Below are 27,187 nucleotides of genomic sequence, written 5' to 3'. Positions count from 1 at the left end.
AGGCCAGTTGTCTCACAGAATGTCTGCCTTTAGTTTCTCCAGTTGTCGTGATTAGATTCATGTGGAAGGTTTGGGGCAAGAACAGGTGTTACTGTATACTTCCTCCCGTGTCTCTTGGGAAGGCACACGACTGAGCAGAGCCCTGTGCTGGCAGTATTGAGTCTGACCGCTCAGCCTTGTTGAGGACCTAGAGAGCTCCCCCTCAGAAAGTTTTATTTTTCTCTAAGAGTGAATAGTGATCGTCTTAGTTGCCTTAGGGCACTGGACGGAGTCTGCTCTCCACAATTTTTCCCTAGCAGCTTTAGTGTCTGTTAGTGTTTTTGCATGAACCAGACTGCTCTAGTGAGTACCACAGTGCAGGGTGTTTCCTGACCCGGGAGAGCTAGATTCTAATCGAGTATATCAGGCATCTCTAGTCAATAAGTCGGGGAATCATCCAAGAAGCACAGGTAAGTGGGAGGCAAATGGCATGGGTGGTGCTCGCCATGTGACGTCAGAAGACAGTGACAAGGCCAGGGGCCACCTTGCAGAGTAGACGTGGGTCAAGCTGGTTGGATTCTGACAGAGATGGTGAGTGTTTTGGTGTAAGGTTTGGTGTCAGGAGGAAGACAGCCTCTTTCTTAGGCGGTTAGGTCAGAGAATTCGCACTGGAAAACAGTCTGCTTCCTTTCAAAGCTCCTGGGATAGCAATGGCTGCATAACGCCACACTTCTGACACAGTCTGGCTGCTTTCAGTAATTTCCAGATGCCTGGAGCTCAGACAGTGCACAGTTCACTGGTCTTTCTGGGGGCAAGATGTCTAAGGTCAGACGGCAGCTTGACATAGTTCTTGATGAGGGGTTCTTTCTGGGTAGGTCCACTTCTGTTCCTCTCTCCCATTGTAAGTGCTCCAACCTTGTAACCCCAGCCCTGCCCAATTGCCACCTGCAAACACCATCACCTTAGAGATTAGGGGTTCATCATAAGAATATGGGGATGGAGTGCAGACAGCCCCTGGCAACGACAAACTCAGGTAGGTTCCGTCAGTGAAGGAGGACAAATGACAGAGTCAGACAGCTACGTGTCTTCTGGGGACAGAAGAGGGCTGTTTGCCTCTGACTCGTGAGCTTGGAGCCAGCATATATGAGAGCCTTTGTTCGGCTTGTGAAGCACTCCCAAGACAGAGTAGAGCATCTGTGGGTCTTGGTCCTGGGAGGTACCGTGTCCCAGAACTCGGGCTCACTCCAAGGTAAAGAGCAGGATGGACTTGAGGTATAGCTTAGGACCTGACATTATTACCCGCCCTCCTCCTGGCCTGAAAGTAGGTAGCTGTGCCAAAGGCACCATCTTGGAGTCAGCTGCCTGAAGCTGTCTGAACTGAAGGTGTTGATGGGTCCCCAGCATGGCCATGGTGATAAGAGTTGAGCGCAGGGAAGCAGACCTGGGAGGAGAAGGCCTTCTGACTAAGTTTTGTCTCAAAGTGTCTGTTTTGGGGTTTGTCCCTGCATTGATCTGCAAGGGAATGAGGCAAGTAATGGCCCCTCGGGGACTTTCAGGACTTTGCTCTCAATGTCAGCCGTCATTTTCAATCACCCTCTCCCTCCCAGCCATTAATTTTGGCCCAGGATCATGGGGACTTGTCCATCTATCACTCCTAATTGACACTAAATGATCTGTCAGTTTATTGATGAACGGCAGGAGTGGAATTGTCACAATATATTTTACTTTCCAACAACTCCTCCTGACAATTTTACCTTGTCCATCTCGCTCTGCTCACATAAATCTCCATTGGCCGCTCATTCCTCCTCGCGGGCTGTTCTGGTGCCAGCCACTTCCACACCATCTGCACGTGTCAAGGACATCAAGATGGCGGGGGAACTGCCGTGTGCTGGTCCCGAGGTTACCCCCTTCCCTCCTCCTCCTCTTCCTTTCTCTCTCTCTCTCTCTCTCTTTTAATGGCATAGATGTTCCAGGAATGCTAAAGGGCTTCTGTCCTCTCCCTCTATGTCATTGCTTATTGGAGTCTCTACCTTCTTGTTAGCGGCAAGTAGTTAATTCTTATTAGGTTACAGAAGTGTGAAAGGCAAAGACTCACCAGACTGGAGGGCTCGGCGGTCTCCAAGCACAGCCACAGACATGGGCTGTGTCCTCCCATCCTAGCCGTGTTACAGCCTGCCCAGCCCCACCACAGCCCGCTCATTAGGAAGGTGTCACAGGCGTAGGCTTGCTGGAGCTCCCTTCTGGGTGCTGTGTGTGGCCCTGGGGATGCAAGACTGCTCCGATCTTCTGCCCTTGGACCTACACCAGACCTAGTGGCGGCCAAGCCATGAGGCTGGCTGTGCCTGTGAGAAGTCTTCTCCATCCCTCCCAGCTTGCCGCTCAGATGGTTCATTTAGTTGCTACACGACTTGAAAGATGGGAAATTGCTGGGTTAGGCATAGGTGCGGGTAAACAGTTCGTCTGACAAAGACGTACGTGGGGATAGAGTCCCTGGCAAGGAGAGCATCCTGACAGGATTGTTGACTCCCTCCCGCCTGCTGGAGATCACTTTTGTTAATTGATGAGGACTGTTTTCCTTTATTAACCACCATGCTATTTTATGCCTATCAAAATTAATAACAATTCCTTAATGTTATCTGATACCCAGATCATATTCAGTTATTTTCATTGCAGCAAAGATGTCTTGGTGGAGTTGGGCTATAAAAAGGACAAATCAAGGTCCACACTTCGCTGAGTTGTTGCCCTTAGCTTCTCAGGTTTGCCGCACCCCTTGCTTTTCCCAAGCTTTCGCTTCTTTTGCTGGGTGGAGAGCAGAATGTAAGACACTTAGCCTGAGAGTATCCTGTATTCTGGATTTGGATCATTTCTTTCTGAGTTGTGGTGTTTAAATTGTTTCTTTATTTCCCCATGGTCCTGTTCCAAGGAAGAGTTATAGCTAGGTCAGCTGGTACTAAGCTATGTGCACTGTTGTGGTTGAGGGCTGGGAGTGAGGGGGCCTTGGGTGTGGGGGGCCCAGGAGTGAGGGGGACCAGGTATAGGGGGGCCTGGGAGGGCCCTGTGCGTGAGGGGGGACCTGTGGGGAGGCCTGGGTATGAGGGGACCTGAATATGTGTTGGGGGACTCATGCGGGGTGGGCTTGGGGTTCCAATATGAGGGTTCTGGGAGGGCCCAGGTGGGGGGGCAGGTGTGGGCAGTACAGATATGGGAAGGTACAGCCAAAGGGTGGGCACCGCTACCCACTTACTCCACTTTAAGCAATCCGTGGTCAATAGAGTTAGTTATACATGGCCCTCTACCCTACCATCCCATCAGACTCTTAATAGGTGCAGCATCCATTGGCGAGAGTTGCTTAAGGAAATCATTTCATTGAACATTATCACATGGTGATTTTTAAATTTTTTTTCACTCCTTACTGAAAATTCTTCTGTAAAGAACTTGTCATTGATGATTTGATTGCCAAAAATATAACCTGTCCTTACTCTCCTGCCTCCCAGCCATTAATCTTTATTGTGTGAAACTTTCAAACCTGTGGTAAGGTTGTAGGAATGTCCAGCAGGTTAGTCACCTGTAAGATGACAAGTTGAGTGAGATCAGGGGGGCAGATGACAGAGAAGGGAAGACCTAGTTAGTAATCAGACACATGCTCACACACATACAAACACACTACATACACACACTACACACACACACACTACACATACCACACACTCACACTGCACCAGGGCTCTGGGCCTGTCTGTATGGCTTTCAGAGATGCTCACATGAACTCCCTGTTTGGATAGCTGTCTTAACAGTCTCTCTCTCTCTCTCTCTCTCTCTCTCTCTCTCTCTCTCTCTCTCTCGTGTGTGTGTGTGTGTGTGTGTGTGGCAGAGGGAGGGGTTCTGCAGTCGACTTTTAAGATACTCTAAGCTTAGAAAAGATGGCTTTAGAGCCAAACACTGTCACAACTTTTTAGCATACACCTTACATTTATTTGTTCTATGTAAGACTCTGTGTGGATCACTATTCCTGGGAGACACAAAGAAGCATCTACTCCCCCAAGCTAGGGGACTGATGACAGACCAACCAGAGTAAGGATACCACCCAAATCCAACTTGGCGAACCAATGAGTTGGATTGGGATTTCTTACAGGTGACAGAGTGAAGGGACTTACTGGAACAAGAATTAATCAAAGACAACCACGTCAACATAGCTTGCACCAGCATGGGTGATGGCTCAGGAAAGCTGGGAGGCTGGAGCACACTGCATAGCCTTCTGGAAGGTCCACAGGTTGGAGAGGGTCTCTTCCAGCCAACTTGGCTGGACTGAGCCTCTTCTAGGTGGCTCAGCAAGTTGTCCAGATAGCTCTGCTTGTCTGATGTCTCCTAGCCATCTTTACTGCTTATATATGCTTGGGGATGGATGAATGAATCCCATCAGTTTCAGGGACTTCCTGAAGGTATTGAGTTGTTTCCTCCTTGAATTTAAGGAGCTTCCCAAAGGGTGGACTCTTTCGCCTCCCTTAAACACCTCAGGCATAAGGAATGTCTCATCAGTCTAGAAAGTTTGTCCCTTGTGGAAATTGCTACAGTTTTCTCAACCAACACCCACAAAGCGTGAGTTCTCTTTTCCTCTAAATTTATATTCAGAGCCTCCTAGACTAACAGGTGGTTGAGGAAGAGGTAGATAGGTTTTTGTTTAATGAATTTAGAAAAACTTTGGCCAACCCAGGCTAGGTGACTCAGGCCTATAGCTTCAAATACTTGGAAAGCTGAGCCAGGAAGATTGCAAACCAGCCTGGACAGCTTAGTGAGGCCTTGCCTCCAAATTGCAAAAGAGGCCAAAAGAAGCTGGGCACATAGCGAGACCCCAGGGTCAGTGCCTGGTTCTGCAAAAGCAAGCACATGAATAGGCAAGCCCATAATTGCTCCCAATTAATTTTAATCTACCTACATCCTTTATTGCTGGGTATCTGTTATATTCAGTAGGATCCGAAGACAAACTAAATAACACCCAGACTGCGTGCATTGAAGTAACAAGCGGAAGACAAGGATCCGCAGGGAAGTGGGGAAAGTGCGCTGACAAATCAGGTCTTTCCACCCTGCCCCCCAGCAACCTATCCATCCATAGAGTTGGAAGGAGGGACAGTGGTCGGTGGATAATGGCAGAACAGGGTGCAGGTGAAGGAAGAGGCTGAGCTGTCCCTCCCCACTCAGCCCCGCAGCCTTGCAGCAGGGAGATACTTCCCAGGACTCTGGTGTTGGGGAAGGCAAGCCCTGGAGATGGAGCCTCAGTCTGGTTTTCCGGGGTGGCCTGTTGCATTTTTGTGTAGGAAAGCCTGGGCTTAAAACTGAAGTATAACCAGGCTGAAGGAGGCTGAGAATTCCTAAAGGAGGAGAGAAAGCAAAGGAGGACGTGTGGAGGCTTTGCAAGTTAGCTTCATGTCTTTTATTTATTTATTTATTTTGAGACAGGATTTCACTCTTTAGCCCGGGAACTCACTATATAACGAGGCTGGCCCCTGCCTCCTGTGTGGCAGGATTGCAGGCATGTGCTGGCACATCAAACTTAATGTCTGCCTGTGTGTGTACACGCACGCATGCGTGCACACATCACACTGCTTGTGTACACAAACAAACACTGGTTAATATATTTCCCCTAACTACCGTGACTTAAAGGCAGCAGTACTGGTCTGTGCTTTCCTGTTCCAGATCTTAAAGTGCTGGTTTTTATCAGACTTTCCTAATCTCAGTGGGAGGTAGAGAGGCAGGAGGTATAGTATTTTCCCAGGCCAAGAAAGCACCTGCCGTGTGACTCCTGGGAAGTTTCCTGAAGGCTTTAGGATGCTCACAGGGATCCTGTAGGATAGAGAGAAGTATGACCTGCACATCAATCTTTCTTGTGATCTGGGGGACAGATACAGGGTGTTGGGTGTAGAGTCGGGTGCAACCTGGGGCCCTGCCTAGTGTCACAAAGCCAGTTCGCTGATGCAGTGCCTGAGTGTGAAGTGATGGCACCGCTGCCCAGTGCTTCCCGGCACAGCATCTGTTAGCTCTGCAGAGCGGAGCCGTGTGCTGCTAAGGAGTTCTCAGCACGTCTCCGGAGCAGAGGGACACACCTGATGCCCCAGTGTCAGGAAAAGTGACTGCCTGGGCTGAACATGTTGCCTGCCCGTGTGCTCAGGGAGAGGACAGCTGGAGTCCCCATGGGTGCAGCTTTCTAAAGCCCTCAGCCCACAGGTCCTTGTCCCAGTAGCTGTCCTAGCCTGGTGGACCCAGGGATAGGTGGCGGCCCTCACCTCCCCAGCCTGCTACCAGTTCCCCTCCCACTGTAAGCTTCTCTCAGCCAGGTTAGTCTTGGCTTCTTTGTAATGAAGGTCCAACTGCGCATCTAGAATGAATTCTTACGTGCCTTTGAAGACTGGCCTGCAGCCCTTTGCAGTGTCTAGTATTGCAGACATGAAGCTCTCTAGCCACCGCGGTGGACCGTTTCCTGGAGCTGGGTCTGGGATTGTAGAGCTGGAGGCGCGTCCCCATGAATCAGCAGCGGAATGAGCAGCCCTCAGTAATAGTCTTTGAATAACCATAGGCAAAATGCCGGGTCTCCTGTGGAACACTCCTTGTTTTCCCTGGGATTGTCCATAGTGCAGAGGTCATCTCTCTAAGGAAGTTCAAACCTGTATCTTTTGATCTGTCCAGTTCTGCTGTTGCCGGAAGGGCTGTTTGGGGTCCATGTGAGTCCCTCCACCGCTGGAGAACTCCCTGACATCAGCTTCAGGCTCCATGTTTTAAAATAAAGTTCCTTCCCTAGTGTTCAAATGCAAGCCAGACCGAAACAAACTAAATTTACCCACAGCTGCCATCTCCTCCAGTCTCGACCATCTCTTCAGCAGTGGCTTCCCTGGACTGCGGTCCTCACATACTCAGGAGGTGCGCTGACTTGTGACAGTTTGGCAGGTGACTTCAGATTTTGCGGTGGTCTGAAGCAATATGTGTGAGGTGGAACTTCACTTTGACTCTTGGGTTTGTATCTTCTTCCCGGCTATGACAGAATGTAGTGCTCTCTGGAGATGCTGGACACCAGCCGGGAGGGAGTGCAATTCTGAGATGGCTACCAGGTTGCAGTGGGAGTTTCTGAGATTCTGCAGTGAGCTGTACTAAGCTGTGTGCTTCTGTAAGCTTGGGGCATTCTCGGCGTTTTAACACAGGTAGTGAGAAATTGAGGACTGTCTTACAAAGTGTGTGTATACTTGCTTGCATAGATACACGCACATGCCACATAGAAATATTTTAAGCATACTGTATTCTGCACATTGCCTTTTTATTATATTTCTGTCTCTTTTAAAGATTTATTTATTTATTTATTATGTGTACAGTGTTCTGCCTGTATATATGCCTACAGGCCAGAAGAGGTCACCAGATCCCATTACAGTTGTGAGCTACCTTGTGGTTGCTGGGAATTGAACTCAGGATCCCTAGAAGAGCAACCAATGCTCTTAACCTCTGAGCCACCTCTCCAGCCCCTGTTGTATTTCTCTTAATGATAATTGCATCTGAATATTTGTATGTGTGTGTGTGTGTGTGTGTGTGTGTGTGTGTGTGTGCTCGCGGGCACATGCGTGCGCATGCACTTGCATATAGGGCTTCTAGCTTTACCTCCTTATTTGTTTGTTTGTTTTTTAGTTTGGTTTTGAACTTCCTACATAGAGGATGGCCTGGAACATCCGATCCTTCTGTCACTCCCTTCTCTTGAATGAATTCTGGGAATACAGAAATGTGCCACCATGCCCGGTTTATGTGGTACTGGTGAAGAAACCCAGCTTCATGCATGCTAGGCAAGCATTCCACCAACTGAACCATACCACCACCCTTACTTTGTTTTGTTTGTCTAACTGCTCTATATTAATTCTGTGGACTGGGTTCCTCTGTTGGTGGAGACCTTGGATGTTTCTTTTCTTTCTGTTTTTCCGTTATCAATCCTCCTATAATGATGGTGCTGATTGTATTATATTATTATCACTAATAACTGTTTTTAAGGACTAGCTCCATTCTTTAGGAAACATGTAGCTCCCTTTCCATAGACTCTCTTCTGGGGAAACACCCTCCGTGTCTTGCCCTCTATTGTATGGAATGAGAACACACATGTGTACCAGCGGCACAGGCATGTACACTCATCATTGGTGACATTTGCCTGGGCCCTGTGCTAGAATCCACTGTCATCCTATGCCCTCAGAGCAGCCCCGTGAGCGCTTCTGTCGTTAGCTCTGCTGGCAGGTGAGGAAGCCAGTACCAGAAAGCTTGTTCAGAGTCACACAGCCAGCCAGAACTTGGGCCCACACAAGGCTGATTGTAAGAGTCACACTCATAATGTTTGGCACCTTGGCACCTGGTATAGTGTCTTTGCCTGTGGTAGGGCTCAGCAAGTACCCCAGGACTTGTTATGGGTCCTCCATGCGCACGGTATGTGCATTGGAACAGCAAGGCCAGCAGGCGTGGCCAGAGCCCTCCAGCCACCGTGGGCCTTGTCATCTTAAGAACTGTGTCTCGGCCAGCTCCTGGTCCTGTGGAGGAAGGTGAGGGGGGCGGCTGCGGCTGCAGTGAGGCATGAGCCAAGGCCCTACTAGACCTGCCATTAGCAAGCTTAATTAGGCCAGTCATTAAGTTCAATTAAGCACGGGAAGCGACTGTCCCTTCTAGCCCCTCAGTGCCCTCCAAGAGCTGGATCTGTTCCCAAGCAGCCAGTTTGGGAGCTAGGCAGCTAGACCCTGGGGCCCTAGCAGTCCAGTCCCTGCTTCTGGGGGCTGTGACTCCCATGGTCAGCCCGGGGCACGGTAATTTATTTAGGTGCTGAGAACGTGTACTAACATGGCCAGGCGTCTGTCTCCTGAGCTTGTTGAATGAGCTAGTGTCGCCTTTTCCTGTGTCTGTGCCGGGAACCAGGCATCCATGTGTGCTCGTCCCCTCTTCCTGTCCTCAGCATGTGATCTTGGTCACATCATTTGCATCTGTTGGCCCAATGTTCCCTGAGGAGGTTGGCCCAGAGCTAAATGATCATGGAGCCAGAGAGACAGTGCTTAAGTTGGATTTCCAACACCCATGGAAAAATCAGAGTATGTGGCACATGCCTGTAATTCCAGGGCTGAGGAGGTGGAGGCCAGACCTTGCCAGGGGCTTGCTAGCCAGTCAGTATGGACTAATTGGTGAACTCCAGGTTCAGTGAGAGACCCTATCTCCATTAAAAAAAAAATGAGGCAGAGAAACAGTTGAGAAAGATGAACAATGCCAGCCTTTGACTTCAAGCACATGTGTGCATGTACGTGGGCCCAAACACAAGCATGCACCTGCACAGAAGTATGCACACACACCAACACACACACACATACATGAACTGGATGACCTCAGCGTTTCCCTTCTCCCCTGTAGGATGTGTAAACTGGGAAATGAATCCCACGCATCCACACCGTGGAGGTGGGGAGTTTGCAGAGACTGAGCCTTGTACCTTCTTATCAGCAATGAGGACCTTTTTAAGGAAAGACAGTGGGTAGGATTTAGATCCCCTGGTGGGCTGGGTTGCATGGAGGTGTGGCGTGGCTCTGAGCACTGTGTTCTGAGCTTGCAGCGCAGCACCTCTTCAGCTTAGTTAAAAAGCAAATCTCAGACCGGAGCTCAGAGGTGGAGCACTTGCTCAGCACATGCGAAGTCCTGAGCTCAACTCCAACCCACCCTGGCTCCAACACATGCCATCTCGAAGCTTCTCTGCACTTCCGAAAGCCTGTGTGAGCATCTAACACACTTCCTAGATGCCTGCTCAGAACAGGTCATTTTGGTCCAACAATCCCTGCTTAGAAATGAAGCAGTTGATGAGAGGGTGGCAGGACCGGCCTTCCAGGCGCAGGCCAGGCGTGTGGAGGCCTGGATGTTACCATGTGTGTTTAGAATGAGCTGCCGTGGGGCCCGTAACCCAGGGATATCCCAGGGGAGCAAAAGAGCCTGGAGCTGCAGGCTTGAATTCATCTTTCAAGGAATAGGAACCAAATGGACTGTTGACTGGTGTGTGACCAGTGAGTGGTACAAGGGACATGCTGTGTCACAACTCTTCTGAAGGCCTTTTGTTTATTTTTTTGTTTTTTCAAGACAGGGTTTCTTCTGTGTAGCTTTAGCTGTCCTAGAACTCAGTCTGTAGACCAGGCTGGCCTTGAACTCACAGAGATCAACTTGCCTCCATCTCCTGAGTGATGGGATTAAAGGCGTGAGTCACTTTTGACACAGGACAGTCCTGAGGTGTTTGCAGACAGGAGGGGAAACCTGTACTCCCCAGAGGAAAATCCTCTTTGTGAGAGCTGCAGACTGGTTAGCCCTGCAATCCCACTATGCTCAAATCCTCAGCATTCACTGCTGACTTCAGAGGGGTGTGCTGTGTGTGTTCGTGTGTGCCTGTGTGTGTCCATATGTGCCTGTGCCTCTGTTTGTGTGCGTGCATGCCTGTGGGTGTGCATGCCTGTGCGTGTTAGCATGTATGCCTCTGTGTATATGTGTGTGTGCGCACCTGTGTGTGCATGCCTGTGTGTATGCATGCCTGTGTGTATGTGTGTGCATGCCCGTGTGTGTGTGTGCATGCCTCTGTGTGTGTGTGTGTTGTATATGGGGGTTCTTAATACACCATGCCATTCTCTAGTGAAAACCAACCTAGTGTTCTGCAGGTTAGCTCAGTTCTGACACTATATACTTGGAGTTATTAGCAGATCCTGCTCATCCCCACAGGACTCGTTTACCCTAACCAAGCCATGCCAACCGCAGGCCTCTGGTTGCTCTGCAGGCCCCTGGTTCCCTCTTGACCAAGCAGCTATAAATCTTGGGTTTCCACCACCTCCTCTCAGGATACAAATACTATGTTGGAGTACTCACAGAACTCAGCCAAACACTTCACTTGCTATTGCCAATTTATTGTAAAGCATATTTAATGTGTGTGTGTGTGTGTGTGTGTGTGTGTGTGTGTGTGTGTATGTGTGCGTGTGTGCATGTGCGCACACATGCCATAGCTGTAGAGGTTAAAGATTAGCTTGCAAGAGTTAGCCCTCTCCTTCCATCATTTGCATCAGTTTTCAGACCTGGTGGTGAGTGCCTTTACCCACAGAGCTGTCTCACTGGCCCACACAGCACATTTGAAAGGTTCCAAGCGAGCAGCTAACTGAAGGGATAGAGAGAGGAAAGGCAGGACTTCCATCTTGGTGAAGTAGGGGTGTGCTACCTGCCCTTCACCTGGACACGTTCCTATTTACCAACCTGGCGCTCTCAGGACCTGCTTTCGCTCGGTGTTTATGGATGCTTTATTATGTAGGCATGGCTAATCAAGTCACTGGCCATTGATGATGAATTCAGCCTTCAGCTTCTCTTCTCTCTCAGAGTCTGAAGTCAGGCATCGGGAAGTTGGGGGACCATCATCAAAAGTTCCAGCTCCTTCAGCCACCAGGTCTCCTTCCTGAGACCCTCTTGGTGCCCTTACTCTTCAGTCAGCCTGTTAATATGCCAAACAAAATGTCTCCCAGGAGCTGTGTGGCAGGAAACCAGATGTATGCATTTCTCATGGTGGCCCATATTTTGTGCTCTGAAAAGCTGTCCTGCCCTTCCTCGTGGCGGGTGTCTTCTCTTTAGGTGAGAGCAGAGTCATAGATTGAATCCGTTCATCTGTTTTTTCTGAGTTTGAGACTTTCTCTAGCAACTGTGACAATGTCCCTCATTTGTGTCTTGAGACTTTCAGTTGCCTCATATCCATTCCTAGTCATGAATTTCTCGTTAGAGATACTGTTTCAGGATTAAGTGATCACGGCTGCACAGGGTCTAGTTTCCCCGCCAGCTACACGAGTCACATCTACTGCTGAACAAGCTGTGCAGTGGGTTCGTTTTCACTCTGAGCAGTAAAACCCCATCCTCAGGGCAGACACAGAAAAGTGTTTGTTTCAAAATAAGAGGACCAGGGCCTACAGCCCCATGGTGCTGGCGTGGACACAGCCTGTCCAGCTCTCTGCCCCACTGCCTGTAATGTGTAGTTATGTCATATGCAGACCCCAGCACTGAGTCACAGATGTCTCAGACCTCACCTTTCCTCAGACAGGAAGAGCAGGAATGGCAGGAAGGTGAAGAACGTCCCAGCAGGATTCTGTTTCCTGAAGACGACAGGTGTGGAGGGGGGTTCCCTCAGATCTACAGGAGAGGATGTGTGAAGAGGGGGTTCCCTCAGATCTGCAGGAGAGGATGTGTGAAGAGGGGGTTCCCTCAGATCTGCAGGAGAGGATGTGTGAAGAGGGGGTTCCCTCAGATCTGCAGGAGAGGATGTGTGAGGAGGGGTTCCCTCAGATCTGCAGGAGAGGATGTGTGAAGAGGGGGTTCCCTCAGATCTGCAGGAGAGGATGTGTGAGGAGGGGTTCCCTCAGATCTGCAGGAGAGGATGTGTGAGGAGGGGTTCCCTCAGATCTGCAGGAGAGGATGTGTGAAGAGGGGGGTTCCCTCAGATCTGCAGGAGAGGATGTGTGAAGAGGGGTTTCCCTCAGATCTGCAGGAGAGGATGTGTGAAGAGGGGGTTCCCTCAGATCTGCAGGAGAGGATGTGTGAGGAGGGGTTCCCTCAGATCTGCAGGAGAGGATGTGTGAGGAGGGGTTCCCTCAGATCTGCAGGAGAGGATGTGTGAAGAGGGGGTTCCCTCAGATCTGCAGGAGAGGATGTGTGAAGAGGGGGTTCCCTTAGATCTGCAGGAGAGGATGTGTGAAGAGGGGGTTCCCTCAGATCTGCAGGAGAGGATGTGTGAGGAGGGGTTTCCCTCAGATCTGCAGGAGATGACGTGAAGAGGGGTTTCCCTCAGATCTGCAGGAGATGATGTGAAGAGGGGGTTCCCTCAGATCTGCAGGAGAGGATGTGTGAGGAGGGGGTTCCCTCAGATCTGCAGGAGAGGATGTGTGAGGAAGAATTTCCTCAGATCTGCTTCATGGTTCCTGTCCCTCAGAAATGGGGAACCCCCCTCCCCACAGAATGGAAACTCAGTCAGGCTCTTTGTTACCCTAACAGAACAGGGGTTTGTGTCAAGAGGAAGGGAGGATGGCTTTGAGGTGAGGACTAGGCTGTTGTCTCTTTTCTCAAACTAGCAAGCTGCTCAGAAGAGCCCGGCCGCTCAGATCGTAAGGACAGCTGTGAAGCTGGCTGTGACAGCCCTTGTAACCATAGCACAGAGGAGGCCAAGGCAAGAGAACTGTGTTTGAGGCTACCTTGGACTACGCAGTGAGTGCTAAGCTAATCTGAATTACATGGAAAGACTGTATTTTTTAAATGTGTCGTGTGATGGAGGTGTGTACTACATAGCTCAGAAACAATTTCACCTAATTCTAAAAGCTGGAAGAAGTGGAGAATCCGTAAGAAAGGATTTAAAATGTAAAAGCCAGGAAAAGTTGCTTTTTACATAGGAATAAACTGTAGAGGCTGAAATGAGGGGAAGGAACCAAGAGTCAGAGAGCATAAGGCAGGAGGTAGGAAAGTGAGCAGGGTACACGTTATAAAACCTGAGGTGCGGGGTCAAGCTCATTCTTTTTAAAGGCAGTGGGCAGCTGAGCGAGGCCAGCAAGCTGGGTGGAATGCCCACGGAGTCATGAGTCTGTACGCAGCAAGGGCAGGCTGCTGGATGCCCAGCTGCGTGCCCAGGTAAATTCAGGGAGGGGCAGCAGAAATGGGGAATGTCGGGCCCCTAAAGACAAAAGGTATGGAGCAACTGAGGTAGTCACAACTAGCTAGCAATCTGCAGGCTCAGGTTTGGTTTGGTACCATGGAGAAAGAGTATCCCTGCAAGAAAAAGGCATCCCGTCACATTACTGTCTCCTGTGAGGATAGCTGCTGTGGCTGCAGCTGCTTCTATCCACTGCACACTTCCTGTGCACTGGGTACAGTCATACCCTGCATAGGATACATTAGTCAACAGCAGATCTCAGGTACCTCAGTGGGTCTCCGTGACTATGTTGTCTAGTGGCATCATAGCCGGCTTATTTTAAACACACACTGTGATGCGCGTTTAAACACAGCGATGATGTTGTCTAATGGTGCATTGCTCAGCGTGTATCCCCCTCATTAGGTGATGTGTGAGTGTACTACGCCCAGTATTCTGCCTGAATTATGGTACTTGATTCCTGAACCAGTCCTGTGGAGTAGAAGGTGGTATTTTCACTGTTTAAGAAGCTCCCCCAAGAGCACACAGCTAGGGAATGGCGAAACTGATTTGAGCCTCTGTCTTAGTCTATTTCAGCTGCTATAACAAGATGCAATAGACCAGGTAATAGGAATGTTTCTTTCTTGTACTGGACCCGGAGAGTAAGAGGCACCAGTAGATGGTGCTGAGAGGTGCCGTCTGCCTCCAAGTTTGCACCCCAAGTCTTTGTCCTCCAACAGAAGGGCAGAGGGGCCAAGTGAGTTCCCTCCAGCCTTTTCCTAATGTGCTTATCCCTCTGCTCCAGTGTTATGAGCACCCCTGAAGGCTGCACCAGGGGTTAAGTTGCTGCACCAGGTGTTAATTGCTGTACCAAGGGTTAAGTTGCTGCACCAGGGGTCGAATCGCAGCATGAGCTTTGGAGACTCACATTCAAACCCTCTGACTCGCCCACACTCAGAATCTCTGGTCTCAGGCCCACGGCCCGAGACTTCACCCAGGTTGGAATTACCTGGGTACAGAGGTTTAGAGCGTTCAGCAATTCTTTGCAAATACCCTTCTTCCAGCCACCTGGCAGGAAGGGAACCAGGAGTGGCATTCGGCGGGAAGAGAGCAAGTGGCTGGGTTAGGAGACTTGTCCAGAGAAATCCAGACTCCTCCATGCGGGTGATGGTGTCCCTAAAAAACGCCTGGAAGAGGACAGATGGTTTCCTCCCTACCCTCCCTGTCTCCACCCCCGCCCCACTGGAATTGTCTCCCCTTCCCCTCATCCCACTTCCTGCCCACTGTGTTGATTTGGGTTTCCAGACAAGCATATTGTGTTTTCTTGGTTGAAATTCTCAGGCAGGGGTAAGCCTGTTGTGGAGACGGGGATGCAGGGGACCTGTCAGAATAGAGGCTGTCTCCCAGCAAACAGATCCAGGATCAGAAGTGGATCAGGAGGGGCAGGGCTGCTTCTCTAACTTGGGGGAGCCCCGGAGCACCAGTGGAACCTGCCTTCCTCCGTTCCGAGTTGGGGAACATGAGGATGGGAAGGTTAAGTGGCTTGAAATTACAGGAGTTTACAGTTAGAAAGGCCCTTGCATTCACCTTGCCCTACTGCCCAAGGTCATGCAGCTAATTAGTATAATGGAATGTGCCTCGAATTCTCCAGCCCTGCCCATGCTCAAACCTTGAGAGCAGCTCACATTCATCTCAAGTTCATGAAAAGGCCACTGGCTGTACTGTTGTGCAGGAGCTAGGTGCTTGGAATAAAATCGTCTTTACTGCCGTCCTCTGGGACCCTCACGGAAATGAGATGTTGATCATATGAAGCAATCTTATGAACAAAAAAAAAAAAAAACTTTCAAGGAAAAAAGTTGTGTCCCCTGAGCCAGTGAGGCCGAGCTAAAGGGAGACTGGCTGCCTTACAGTCTGAGCAGGTGGGAGCCAGGAGGGAGTGATGAGGGACGTCTGCCATTGGGTGAAATTCTCCCGATAGAAATGGTCCCCTTGTTCTCCCTTTGATGGGTTCGTGCTCTCAGAAGTAAAAACCGTCTGTGAGCATCACACCTACCCCCTCCTTTTGCTTTTCGGTCCCCTGTTAGGAATAACCAAGAGCAGTTTTATTATGAGCTGCAGCAGTTTGGGCACATGCGCACAGGAGACAGCTTGGCACAGTGGGCTTGTCTTACTCTGGGGTCCTCTACCCAGCCTGCGTCCTGGTGAGTTTGCCATGGTTTCCTGGTTTCCTGCTGGCTGTTAGGTAAGAAGCCATGGTTTGAAGTGCCAGGGTGTTTACCCTCGATGTATCTTGGGGTGCTCCGAGATCGCCAAGAAGCACCACACACAGCTCTGCTAGCCCCTCTTGCCTCAAATGTGGCCTCCACAAAGGGAGTGTGGGGGTCTTAAGACCCTCCCTGTGTGCGTCTCATTGCTCAGGTCAGCCGGAGTCTCTGTGGGCTTCTGTGAGGATAGGATGTAAAGGGAGTAGGTAAAAACCCAACAGGTTAGTGCCAGAAGGAAATCTTTACAGGCCCCCTGGTGGAGCAGACCTCAGTTTCAGCACTTGGGAGGTGAAGTCAGGAGGAATCCAAGTTCAAGGCCAGCTGGAGCTATATGGCGTGATTCATCTCAGAACAGAACTAAACAAAAACAAAAACATAAACAAAAGAGAATTGAAATCAAGGTTTTTGGAAACACCAAGAAATCGGCCTCCGACTTGGGGGCCCCCAATTTCTGCTGGTTTCTGTTGCCACATCTTGCCCCTTTCATGATCCACACAGCTGCGTTTCACCAAGACTGGACTCAACCCTTGTGGTTTGTCTTTTCCATTAGCTTTTGTCTCTGACCGTCCAAAGAACATCATTTGCATCTGTTGGCCCAATGTTTCCTGAGGAGGTTGGCCCGGAACTAAATGATCATGGAGCCAGGATTTCCCTGACACTCCCAGCCCCACTAATGCCCATTCCCAACAAAGAATACATGGAGGCTCAGACTTTTGGCCAACTGTCGTGTCTGTCTACACTAAAATAAACCATATATTCTTCAAAACTGTTTCCATCATATGGTCCCACTGATTGATAAAGCCATCTTTCCATTGAGGAGGTAGTTTCCTTTCAAATAAATTGATTGGATGAAAAGTAAGTCTTTTTAAAGGAAGCATATCACTGTAACAGAAATCCCGGCCATGGCATTCGGCATGGGGAGCACGTGGGAAACTGTATTTAGCTGCTGCCTCTCCCCATTCTCCCTCCTGCAGGAGCAAAGGACCAGGGCAGCTGCGTGTTATCTGCAGAAGTCCAGCTTCTCTGTTGTCTTGGTGACTTGAAGGGGAACCAAGGACCCAGTGGGATGGCCACTGTGCCATCTCAGCCTCGCTGCTGTGGGTAGCAGTCCCTTCTTGAGCAAACCTGCCAGCTTACTCTGCTAGCTCTGTTACCCTCCTCGCTTTTAGCCACTACCTGCCTGCCAGCAACTGCCACCTTGTCTGCCTCACGTGGCCCTGTCATAGTTCTGATTTTGGTCTAGGCTGCCTTTTCCAACTGGAAAGCTTCCTGTGGCTTCACTGGCTCTCAGAGGGCAGGCCTTCTGGAAACTGCAGCAGCTAGTTTCCTTGTGAGTCTCTCCTTGGCGTTTGCTTCTCTCCACCTTCCCTGCCCTGTGAAGTGTGGAGCATAGGAGAGTTCACAGCGTTTGGCCAGTGTGTGGGAGGCTCTAGGTCCACAGCCAGCCAGCTTTGGGGCCGTCCTTGGGTCCCTCTAGTTTCCATGTCACACTTAGCAGTGACTCAGGTGGCACTGACATGGGTCACTAAGACTTTGCAGTGTGAGTTCATGGAGGATTTAATATTATTTCTATAATGTTCTTCTCCCACTAGATTTGAAAACACCAAATAGAACTTCTCTGGTTCCCGGCTCCTACTTGTTCTAGTAGATAACCGAAGCCCCATAAAGGTTTCCTGAATAACGTAATACGTATTTGAGGTGGCACTGGTGCAGACTCCAAACTCTCAGCTACTTTCCTCTGCAGTGGATACCTGTACTAAAACTGTGACTGTCCCACCAGCCTTTTTCTTCAGACTGTAGAAGAATCCTAACAGAGATGCTATTCTTAATCTTCCCAGCAGGGGGCAGACTTCATCCAGGAATGGCCATTAACTCGCTAGCTCATCAAGGACAGGGTCCGTGCACAGACAGGAAAGGGATGTGGCCTTCATCTCCCAACATGATACTTGATGATGAACTACTCTTGCACAAACTGAATAGGATCCAGTGTGATCTAGAACTGCACAGATGTTAGTGAGTTCTTACCTATCTTTGAAAGAAGTGAGAAAAGATAACCCTAATCTTTATCGCACACTAAACAGGAATAACGAGACTAGGAACTGGGGGAGAGGGAAGTAGGTACTTCCACTTTCAGAAGGAACTCAAGAGTGTGGGGACAGATTGTATCAAAGACCTAAGTGTTTGGTTCATTACCCCATCCCATGCGGACAGTGCAGCCATGTTTTAAGTGTTTGGTTCATTACCCGATCCTAAGTGGACAGCGTGGCTGTGTTCACAGCAGCCAACCCCACCTTCCCCTCAGTTTCCACCGTGATGTCCCATCTGATGGCCATATGTGTTGTAAAGTGAGGCCTTGGTTTGGGGGTCAGGGAGACATGGCTTTTTATCTCTCACTCAGGCCTGGGTGAAACTTTCCTCAGTGAGCTTTCAGAGGCGGTGGTGAGTGGGGAGGTGAGATTTTGATGGTTTGGTTTTGTTTCTTTGTTGTTTTTGCTTTCTCTTTCTTTCTTTCTTTCTTTCTTTCTTATTTATTTATTTATTTTTAGACAGGGTTTCACTGTGTAGTCTTGGCTGGCCTAGAACTCACTATGTAGACCAGGGCCTCAAACTCAGAGATCCACCTGTCTCTGCTTCTTCCATGCTGGGATTAAAGGTGAATGCCACCACTGCCCAGCAGTTCTGAGGGTTCTATTAGGCATTTTAACCGCAAGTCTAGAACACTTCATAGGAAACTGTTTTGATTGCTTCCTTCCACGGGTGTATATGTTTGCAAAGTGCAAGGAGCTTTGGCTGCTGTGTATTTCCTGACGTCTGTCTACTAACTCTCTTCTGTGAGCACGGCCCCTGCTGCAGAGTTTCCTCTTTTTGCAATGGAGTCGTGTGCCTTTGGCGTCCTCTCAGCTACAGGAGTCGCGGTTGCCCTTGTGTGCCCAGACTCTTAACTGCGCTTCTAGGATCAGAGACAATGGCCATCGGGAATGTCCACTGACTCCAGGGTCCATTTGGCACTGGTTCTGCCTCAGCAGGGAGGCAGGTCTGGGGTCTAGTGTGTGCCATCGCTATTAAGAGGCTTCAAGGACACTTCCCCCTATTTATCCCAGTTATGGCCACTGCTAAACTAGGTTAACGGTGTCTAATTAACCACCAAACATTGTCATGCTGCATAAAGACAGCCTCCCGTCTGTCCTCTGAGCCGTGGTACTTTATCTCCATTTAGACCTCTGCAGTGTTCCATTAGGCGTGAGAGACTCTTTCCATGAGGTCTGCGTCGGGGCCACCTTGAGTCTTTGCGTGGAAGCAGCAAAGACTTTGATGGCAGAGGGGACCCAGGTTGCTTTGGGGGCCTCACCCTCAGCTGTTGGGAATGTCTACAAGTTGGGATCATAACCACTTACAGGTCCTTCAGATGCGGTCCTTATTTTGATGACCAACCCAAGCCCTTGATATAGCAGGGGCCAGTGAGGATAGATGGCTACAAGACCATCGGAGAGGTGAGTCAGGTACTGCCCACAAGGTCAACAGACCCTCATCTGAGGAATCACCCTGGGCTGATTTTTTTTTTTTTTACCCCATAGCACATACTTTTCCATGGAGCCCCAGAGTAAAAGCAAGAGAACCCCGAGTCCTTGGGTTGTCCATGGCTACAGTCATGCAATGTGACAGTGAGGTCATGCTTGTCCTCAGCCAGCCAAATAAGTAAAGAGGTGGGACTGGAGAAGGGAGGGTGACCTAGCTAAACCCTTCCCTGCTATATTACCAAATGCTATATTACCAAATAAACCACTCAGAACAATTAAACCACCAGGTTGGGAGACTTGGCAAAGCTGGAGCCCTCCTGTAAGTTTGAAGCATGTTGGCACCATAGAAAGTATCAGTTGGGTCCTAGTGGAGTGTATGGAAGGGACATATCTGCCGTATAGAGCTGCTTGCATGTGTGTCCCTGTGAGGCAGGGGTTAAAGGCTAAGCTTTGGTGTTAGCCGTCCTGGCTTGCGTTCACGCCTGCTGTTCTCTAGGTGGGCAGCAGAAAGCAAGTGACTTTACCTCCCTGAGCCTCGGCTTCTTCAGCTGCGCATTGGCGTGAGTAGCAGTGATGATGGGATTGTTCTAGTACATCATGTGTGCTATACGTCATAGCAGTTCATACGTTGTACCGTGTTCGTGCCCGGGGTCTGGCGGGCTAACTCTCAGCTCTTCGGAGAAATGTGTGGCTGCATCAAACTGACCATGTCTGAGAGAAACAGGAATGAAGACCAGGCGGGGACTGATCGTGTGCCCAGCCAAGCTCTGGGCTGTACAGGAAGGTGGGGGTAGCAAGGCAGCCTTTGAACACTTCACCCGAGAAGCCAGTACTTGGAGCGCAGCAGCTCGTGGCCAGCTGTTTTGGTGGCTTACAAAGGGCCACCGCGAGATGACTGGGGTTCCTCCCTTTCAGGTTGCCGGCTGGCCAGACACGCTTCTTCATCACTGGCGTGCCCCGTTACCATATCTGCTGTGTCAGAGGGGAGGGGTTCTTTCCTCTGGTCCATAGGTAAAGCTGTCTTCTGAAGAATGGCCAAAGCAGGCGGTAAGCGATGGAGGAGCCCCTCAAGAGAAACCTGGTGTTTAATTAGCTTTCCAGAGTGCTGGCTCAGCAAGCGCCATGCTTTTTACAGTTTGCGTATTGAGCGAGTGAGTGTCTCCAGTGGGCCTGGATTGTCCGGCCTGTCTTGGTGGTGAACTCCTGCTTGGGTTGTACAAACACCACAGGCTCGTGTGAGTCCCAGGGATAAGAAGCTTTCCTTTATGGGCCGTTTGGGCTCCTGGCCCTCTTCAAGTCCATATCCATCAACACTCCCCTGGGGTGGAAGACAGTAAGTAGGAAGGCAACTGAAAAAGAGAGGAGGAAGGGGCACAGGTATCTGTTTTGCTGCTCAGCAGGTATGGTGTCCAGCCTCATATCTGGAACACAGTTAGGGATGTGACTCTCATAATTAATACTTGGGTAGGAGGTGCCGGGGGTGGGTCAGGGAACTAGCAGGTCTCCATTGAAAAAGTTTTGCATGTGATTCTGTTGCGGCCTGTAGTTAAGAGCAGCCTGTTTGGAGGATTATCTGAGCTTTCTGTTCTTTGTGCAGGTAGGGGAGTTGGAAGGACTGTGTGTTCAGGAATCCAGACAGCTGCATGGGTGCCCTGGAGATGCTGGCATGGCGGCTGGCATGTGTCTGTGATCTAGAGTGAAAGTCAGGGAAGCAAAGTCTCACGTTAGACTCATCGCTAGCTAGCTCTGTGACAAGGGCGAGGCCCGTGGTCACAGCGCCTACTGTCCCCGGAGTCAGTGGCTACTGCAGCCACCTGCAGTAGCTGCTGTTATGTAGACACTGATGTCTTTGGAAAGCACTGAAAACCATTGTGTGTATGTGGTGCGGTGTCACCTAAGATACCTTTGGGGTATGAAATGGGTGTGGCAGATCTGTGAAGCAGAACTGTACTATATATCGGCTCCCCAGGGCACACATATGTGCACATTTGTCTCTCTATAGAGAAACACACACCGGGTCTAGAAGGTACTTCCCACCTAGGCTGCCTTGGGCTCCCCCACGGATATCCACATGTCTGTAGGACATCCTGCTGTCCCCTGGCTCCTCCAACAAAACCATAGACTCTGACTGAGAACTACTCTTAGCCTTGTAGGAGGGAGCTCAGCATGGCTGGTCAGGCTTCTGTCCCAAGGGCTGTGTTGTTACCAGGCTTTTCATTGCAGTAATCCAGAAAGTGAGCATTCGTTAAAGTAAACAGCAGTGTGGTCCAAACCAAATTCACCTACTCTAGACTGGTGGTCCTCAGCCTTCCCGGTGCTGCAACCCTTTAGTACAGATCCTCATGTTGTGGGGACCCCAACCATAAAATTTATTTTCATTGCCACCTCATGACTGTAATTTTGCTACTGTTAGGAGTCATAATGTAAATATCTGTGTTTTCAGATGGTCTTAGGCGACCCCTGTAAAAGGGTCATTTGATCCCCACAGGTTGAAACTGCCACCTTAGATAAAGCCCAGAAATGGCCAGTTTTCCATCTGTGTGAGCCAGAACAAAGGCAGGGCTGTAGCTGGCAAAGCTCTTGTCTCTCAGGCAGTGGTGTTCCAGAGCCTGTTACTTACGTTCGGGGGGCAGGGGCAGAGCGACCTGAGGACACCCCTTCCAAGGGCATCTTCTGTTCTGTCTCCTTTCTCAAGAGAGAAAGGAGATGGTGGTGGAGAATATCCTCTGGCTCCCCCTAGAGGGAGAGAAAGCAGAATGTGGGCTCCAGGGCTGTTGAGTTGGATCTTAAACTCAGCCACTTTTTGGACACTGAATGGATAAATGGCCATTAATCAGCCTCCCCCAGAGAGTATCACGGCCATCATCTTCTCCTCACTGCAGAATTCCCCCTGCTTTTGTCATGACCCATTAGAAATCACAATAGCGCCACGAGGGCAGCCAGGCCTTTAGCACGAGCACCCTCGGGGACGTTCAGGATGCAGAGCCTAACACAGGTCGCCCTGTTCTTTGGGCTTCTCTCACCAACCAGTGAGTTCAAGCTTCAGTGAGAGAAACCCTGTCTCATAAGATATGGCGGTGTGGGCCTTTAATCCCAACATTCAGGAGGCAAGGCAAGTGGACTTCTGTGAGTCCCAGGACAGCCTGGTCTACATAGAGACTTCCAGGCCAATTTTGTCTCCAAAGAGAGAGAAAGGTGATCCAGGAACACATCTGATCCAATCTCTGCCTCTACTCTATACCTGGGGGTGTACATGACGCACGTCTCTCTCTCTCTCTCTCTCTCTCTCTCTCTCTCTCTCACACACACACACACACACACACACACACACACACACACATGCGCCACACACAGCCTAGGGAGCTGGCAGCCTTAGAGGAGGCACCCCCGCGACTGCCAGGAATGCAGAGGTCAACTTCTGGTGATCTTTCTGAGACGGCAGGGTTTGGAGAGGGACTGAGTGGGGTCAAGCCAGAGATTCCAGGCAAACAGAGATATGCTGACTTGGTCCTACCTGAACCTCTCCCCAGGAATGCTCTAGTGTGTGAAACTCATGGGTCGTCTTAAACTTTGTCTCTTTCTCTCTTTTTTTTTTCAGATTGGGAAAGAAATTTTCTGAGGAGATGGAAGAGTGAGTTCCCATGTTCTTGTGTGTCCTGTAGGGGGTTGTCCCAGCAGTGTGGCCTTGGCTGCTGTTGTCTCTCCAGCCTGTGTTGAATTCAGCATTGAAAACAACAGCTGGAGGGCTGGAGAGATGGCTCAGCAGCTAAGAGCCTGTGCAGGGCACCAGGGGTGGGTTTGCAGCACCCACATGGCAGCTCACAGCTGTCCTTAGCTCCAGTTGTTCTAGGGGCTCAGCCCCCTCATCTTACCTCAGGCCCACACTCAGTATGCAGACAAACATGCAGACCAAGCAGTTATCCGCATAAAAGTGATAATGAAGGCTTCAAAAAGAAATTCAGGTGGTCTGGAATCTGGCTGTGGCCTGGGGCTGGGATCTGCATGGTGAGGTAAGAGCTTACTTCATGGTCCCTCCTCACCTGAAGGTCAGAACCTGGCCCTCCTGCCACGGCAGGCTCACCACCGGCTTTTCAGGATCGCGTGTCCAGGTAACAGGGTGCCAGCCCAAACTTTCCGCTAGAACAGCACAGATGGGCGACAAGTAAGACAATCTGGTGACCCTGGCCTTCTTCTAAGACTTTTAAAAAATGAAAATGAAATTAATTAAAATGAAAGGAAAAGGTTCTAGGCAAAGGTAAAATGGCAGGTGCTCTCGCCCCTGCAGGCTTGAGGAGAGCATTCGTGTGCGTCTGTGGGTGCTGCCCATGGGAATGGGGGTCACACAGCCTGTGCAGCCATGCGCAGCAGACTCATTTGCCTGAAAATGTTTGACCAAGATTATGAGAGAAGGAGGATTTTAATTTATTACCTATTGTCTTAGTTAGGGTTACTGTTGCTGTAATGAAACACCATGACCAAACACAAGTTGGAGAGGAAAGGGTTTATTTAGCTTACACTTCCACATCACCGTTCATCACTGAGGGAAGTCAGGACAGGAACTCAAACAGGACAGGAACCAGGAGCTGATGCAGAGACCATGGAGGGGTGCTGCTCACTGTCTTGCTCCTCATGGCTTGCTCAGCCTGCTTTCTTACAGAACCCAGTATCACTAACCCTGGGATGGCCCCACCCACAATGGACTGGGGCCTCCCCCCCTTAATTACTAAGGAAGAAAATGCCTTACAGCTGGATCTTATGAAGGCATTTTCTCAGCTGAGGTTTGCTTTTTTTTTCAGTGTGTCAACCTGACCTAAACTAGTCAGGACAGCTGTTAACTCTAGGTTGTTGCCATCTGTGTTTAAAACTCTCCTGTTCTGTTTTCCACTAACAGCCGCCGCCTCAGACAACACAGCCTGACTGGATCAGATGAAGAAGGTGAGCTTCTCGGGGATGTCAGGGCACAGTCAGGAGACCTGGGGGCCCCTGGGGAGTCCTTGGCTGCAGGCTTGAATCCAAGACTGCTGCTCACATCTCTGCCTTGCCGAGTGCTTTTGCCGGGTCCCCTGCTTTATCCACTTCCTCTCTGCTCCTTCAGGACTCCGCTGCACTCGGCTTTCCTGGGGTTGCAGGTTTGAGCAGCCAGACCCACTTTCTGCATGGCTGGTGGAGATTCAGAAGCTTTTTCCCAGCCCCAATTCTTCCTTAAAACAGATCTTCCGCTTACCTCTTGTCTTGCCCATGTCTTTCTTTTTATGTGTGTGGATGGAGTTGTGTGTGTGTGTGTGTGTGTGTGTGTGTGTGTGTGTGTGTGTGTGTGTACATTCATACACGTGTCCTCTATTGCTATAGTAATCTGTAGTGACCATTTTAAGTACTTGGACGGCTAATCCGATCATTGCTGTCTCTTCTGAGTCTGTTTCTGTTGACTCCTTTTCCTTCTGGAAGAGGTATTTCCACTTCTCTCTATCTTTCTTTCTCCACACACATGTATGCAGATGAGCGCGTGCACTCACACACACACTGCTCCCTCACTGATGAATAGTTTGATTGGATATGGGGCACACTGGATATGACATATTATTCCTGAACCTCTCTGTCCCCCTTCAAAGGCTGATCCATTTTTTGGCAGGTCTTTGATGGTCAAGTTGTTTATTTTGAGAGTTATCTGGAGCTAGCACTAAGACGTGTCCAACTTTTTGCCATTAAGACAAAATATTGTCAACTACAAAATTCATGCTTGAGAACCGCATAATCAAGTTACAAAGAGAGGGGGGAGGGGAAGGGAGAGGAGAGAGAAAAAATAAAATTGCATTTAAAAAGTACATGTTTTAAGTAAGTTTATAGTTCTATGTCAGACTGTATTTCTAGCTCTCCTCAGATGAGGGTGGCCCATGGCCATGGATTAATCTAAGGCATCTTGTGAACGAGCACAGCGATCACCAAAGATCACTCTGTTTATAGAAAATCGCTTATCAGGGACAAACTGCTGGGCTGTCTCACAAAATCAGAGACCTGTGACTCGGTGGGAGGACGTGGGTTTGAGATGTTAGTCTACAGAGTCGGTGTCCATTAACTGGTTATCCAGAACCAAGTGTGTCTCGCCCCTGTCAGTTGAAGGGAAGCAGTAACCTTCCTGACAAACAGAAACCCGAATTGTAAGATTCCTGAGGGTTGCTGAGTTTAGGGTTCTGTTTACCCAGTAAGAATCTAGCCTGTGTTGGATCTAGGCCACCGTCTTAGGACTCCATCAGCAGGACTGTCATCTTGGCATCTCATAGGCAACCTAACACATCTCTGCTAAGGTTGCTCATCAGGGTCTTGATTCCCTGTCTGGGGCCGGCTCGCCTCACACCCTGTGGCTGAAGACCTCTGAGGCCTGGGAAGCTTGGGGGCCTCAACTTGAGCTAAGAGATGGCAATGGAGGTTATCTGCAGGGTACGGATCTGGCCAATCTGGAACGGCAAGTAGGAGTGAGTATTGGCTAGTAGTGCCCGCAGGTCAGTTTTTTAGTAACTTGGTCTCCGGCTGCTTGTGTATTTATTTGTAACACCAAGAAACTTGGGCTTTGTGTTAGAAACATTAAATTCAGGAAACATGATTTCTAGAGCTCTTTCTGCCTGGAGCGGCCTTCCAACGCGTCTAAAGACCCTGCTTCCTTCACGTTTTTCCATGTGGAAAATGCTACTCTAGAGTCCTTAGATTGCTCCAAATGACCAGAAGACACCAATATGCCATTGCAGACAGACAGAGAAAAATCAGCATGCTTGGGTCCACTCAAAATGGCTTCGACCCTGGGGGAGGATAAGGCAGCCCCTTTTAAGCCTGCTTAGGGAAATTCTAGCTGAGGTTCGGTGTACTTTGAAGTGATTGGGTGTAGACCCTTTTTGATACAGGAGTCATTTTATGATTGGCTCATGGTCAGCAAACCTGCCCTTTCATACATAAGAAATGGTGGCTTAGAGGGTTTATATAGGGTAGCAGGACTCAAGGCTGCCCTTCCAACTCCCAGGAGACTCAGCTCTTACACCTCAGCTGTCCACCAATTTACCACCATTTACCAGCTGCCAAGCTAGGGATATGATACCAATTTGGCTTACGTTTTACATATTGCGTCCTGTGGCTCTCAAGAACAATGACAGTCTATGGCAAGCTCGGTGTGGTTTGTATGTGTGCATGTGTGTGCGTGTATATGTGTATGCATTCATGTGAAGGTGAGAAGCTGATAGGCATGTCATTCTAGATCATTTTTCACCTTTACTTTTTAAGTAGGGTCTCTCACTGACCCCAGAGTTCATCAGATTGACTGGGCTGGTCGGTGAGCTGCAGGGATCGGCCCATCGCCCTTGCCCTGCATTGCTGGAGTGATGGACACACACCACCAGGCCTAGCTTTTTATCTGGGTTCCTAGGATCCTAACTGAGGTCCTGATGCTTGTGCCAGAGGCACTTTCCTGACACACCACCTCTCCGTGGCAAAGGTTTTTAAATCGACTTTATTGAGTCTGTTTGAGTACAGAAAGCCTTAGCCATTCCAAGTAGGCAGTTCTTTGGCTGACGTTCCTGTCCTGTGAAGCCGCTGTCACAATGAACAGACAGAATCTCTATTACCCCCTCAGCGCATCCCTCCTCGACCTCTGGCCTCAACAGTTAGTGCTTTTTTTTTCATGATAAGATAATTTTATTTCCCAGAATAAATGGAGGCATGAGTACATATATTTTATCTCAGTTTACATAAATAGAAGCCTAGACATGCCTGGCTTTTCG

The 27,187-nt window shown here is 49.6% G+C and overlaps 1 protein-coding gene across 2 annotated transcripts in view; it reads left to right on the top strand.

Annotated features, from left to right (window-relative positions):
- The window catches only part of Ift43 (intraflagellar transport 43), a 79,430-nt gene that overhangs the window by 34,015 nt on the left and 18,228 nt on the right, over positions 1-27,187 (top strand). For both annotated transcript variants that reach the window (XM_048449252.3, XM_087911613.1), the window contains 2 exons: positions 23,023-23,055; positions 24,316-24,359. In XM_048449252.3, coding sequence (XP_048305209.1) covers positions 23,023-23,055; positions 24,316-24,359 — 77 coding nt within the window. The remainder of the gene's footprint in view (positions 1-23,022; positions 23,056-24,315; positions 24,360-27,187) is intronic.

Source organism: Myodes glareolus, chromosome 11 (assembly GCF_982192425.1).
Source record: "Myodes glareolus chromosome 11, mMyoGla1.1, whole genome shotgun sequence".
Classification (NCBI taxonomy): domain Eukaryota; kingdom Metazoa; phylum Chordata; class Mammalia; order Rodentia; family Cricetidae; genus Myodes; species Myodes glareolus.
Note: the sequence above shows the minus strand (reverse complement) of the source record. Positions and strands in the feature narration are given on the sequence as shown.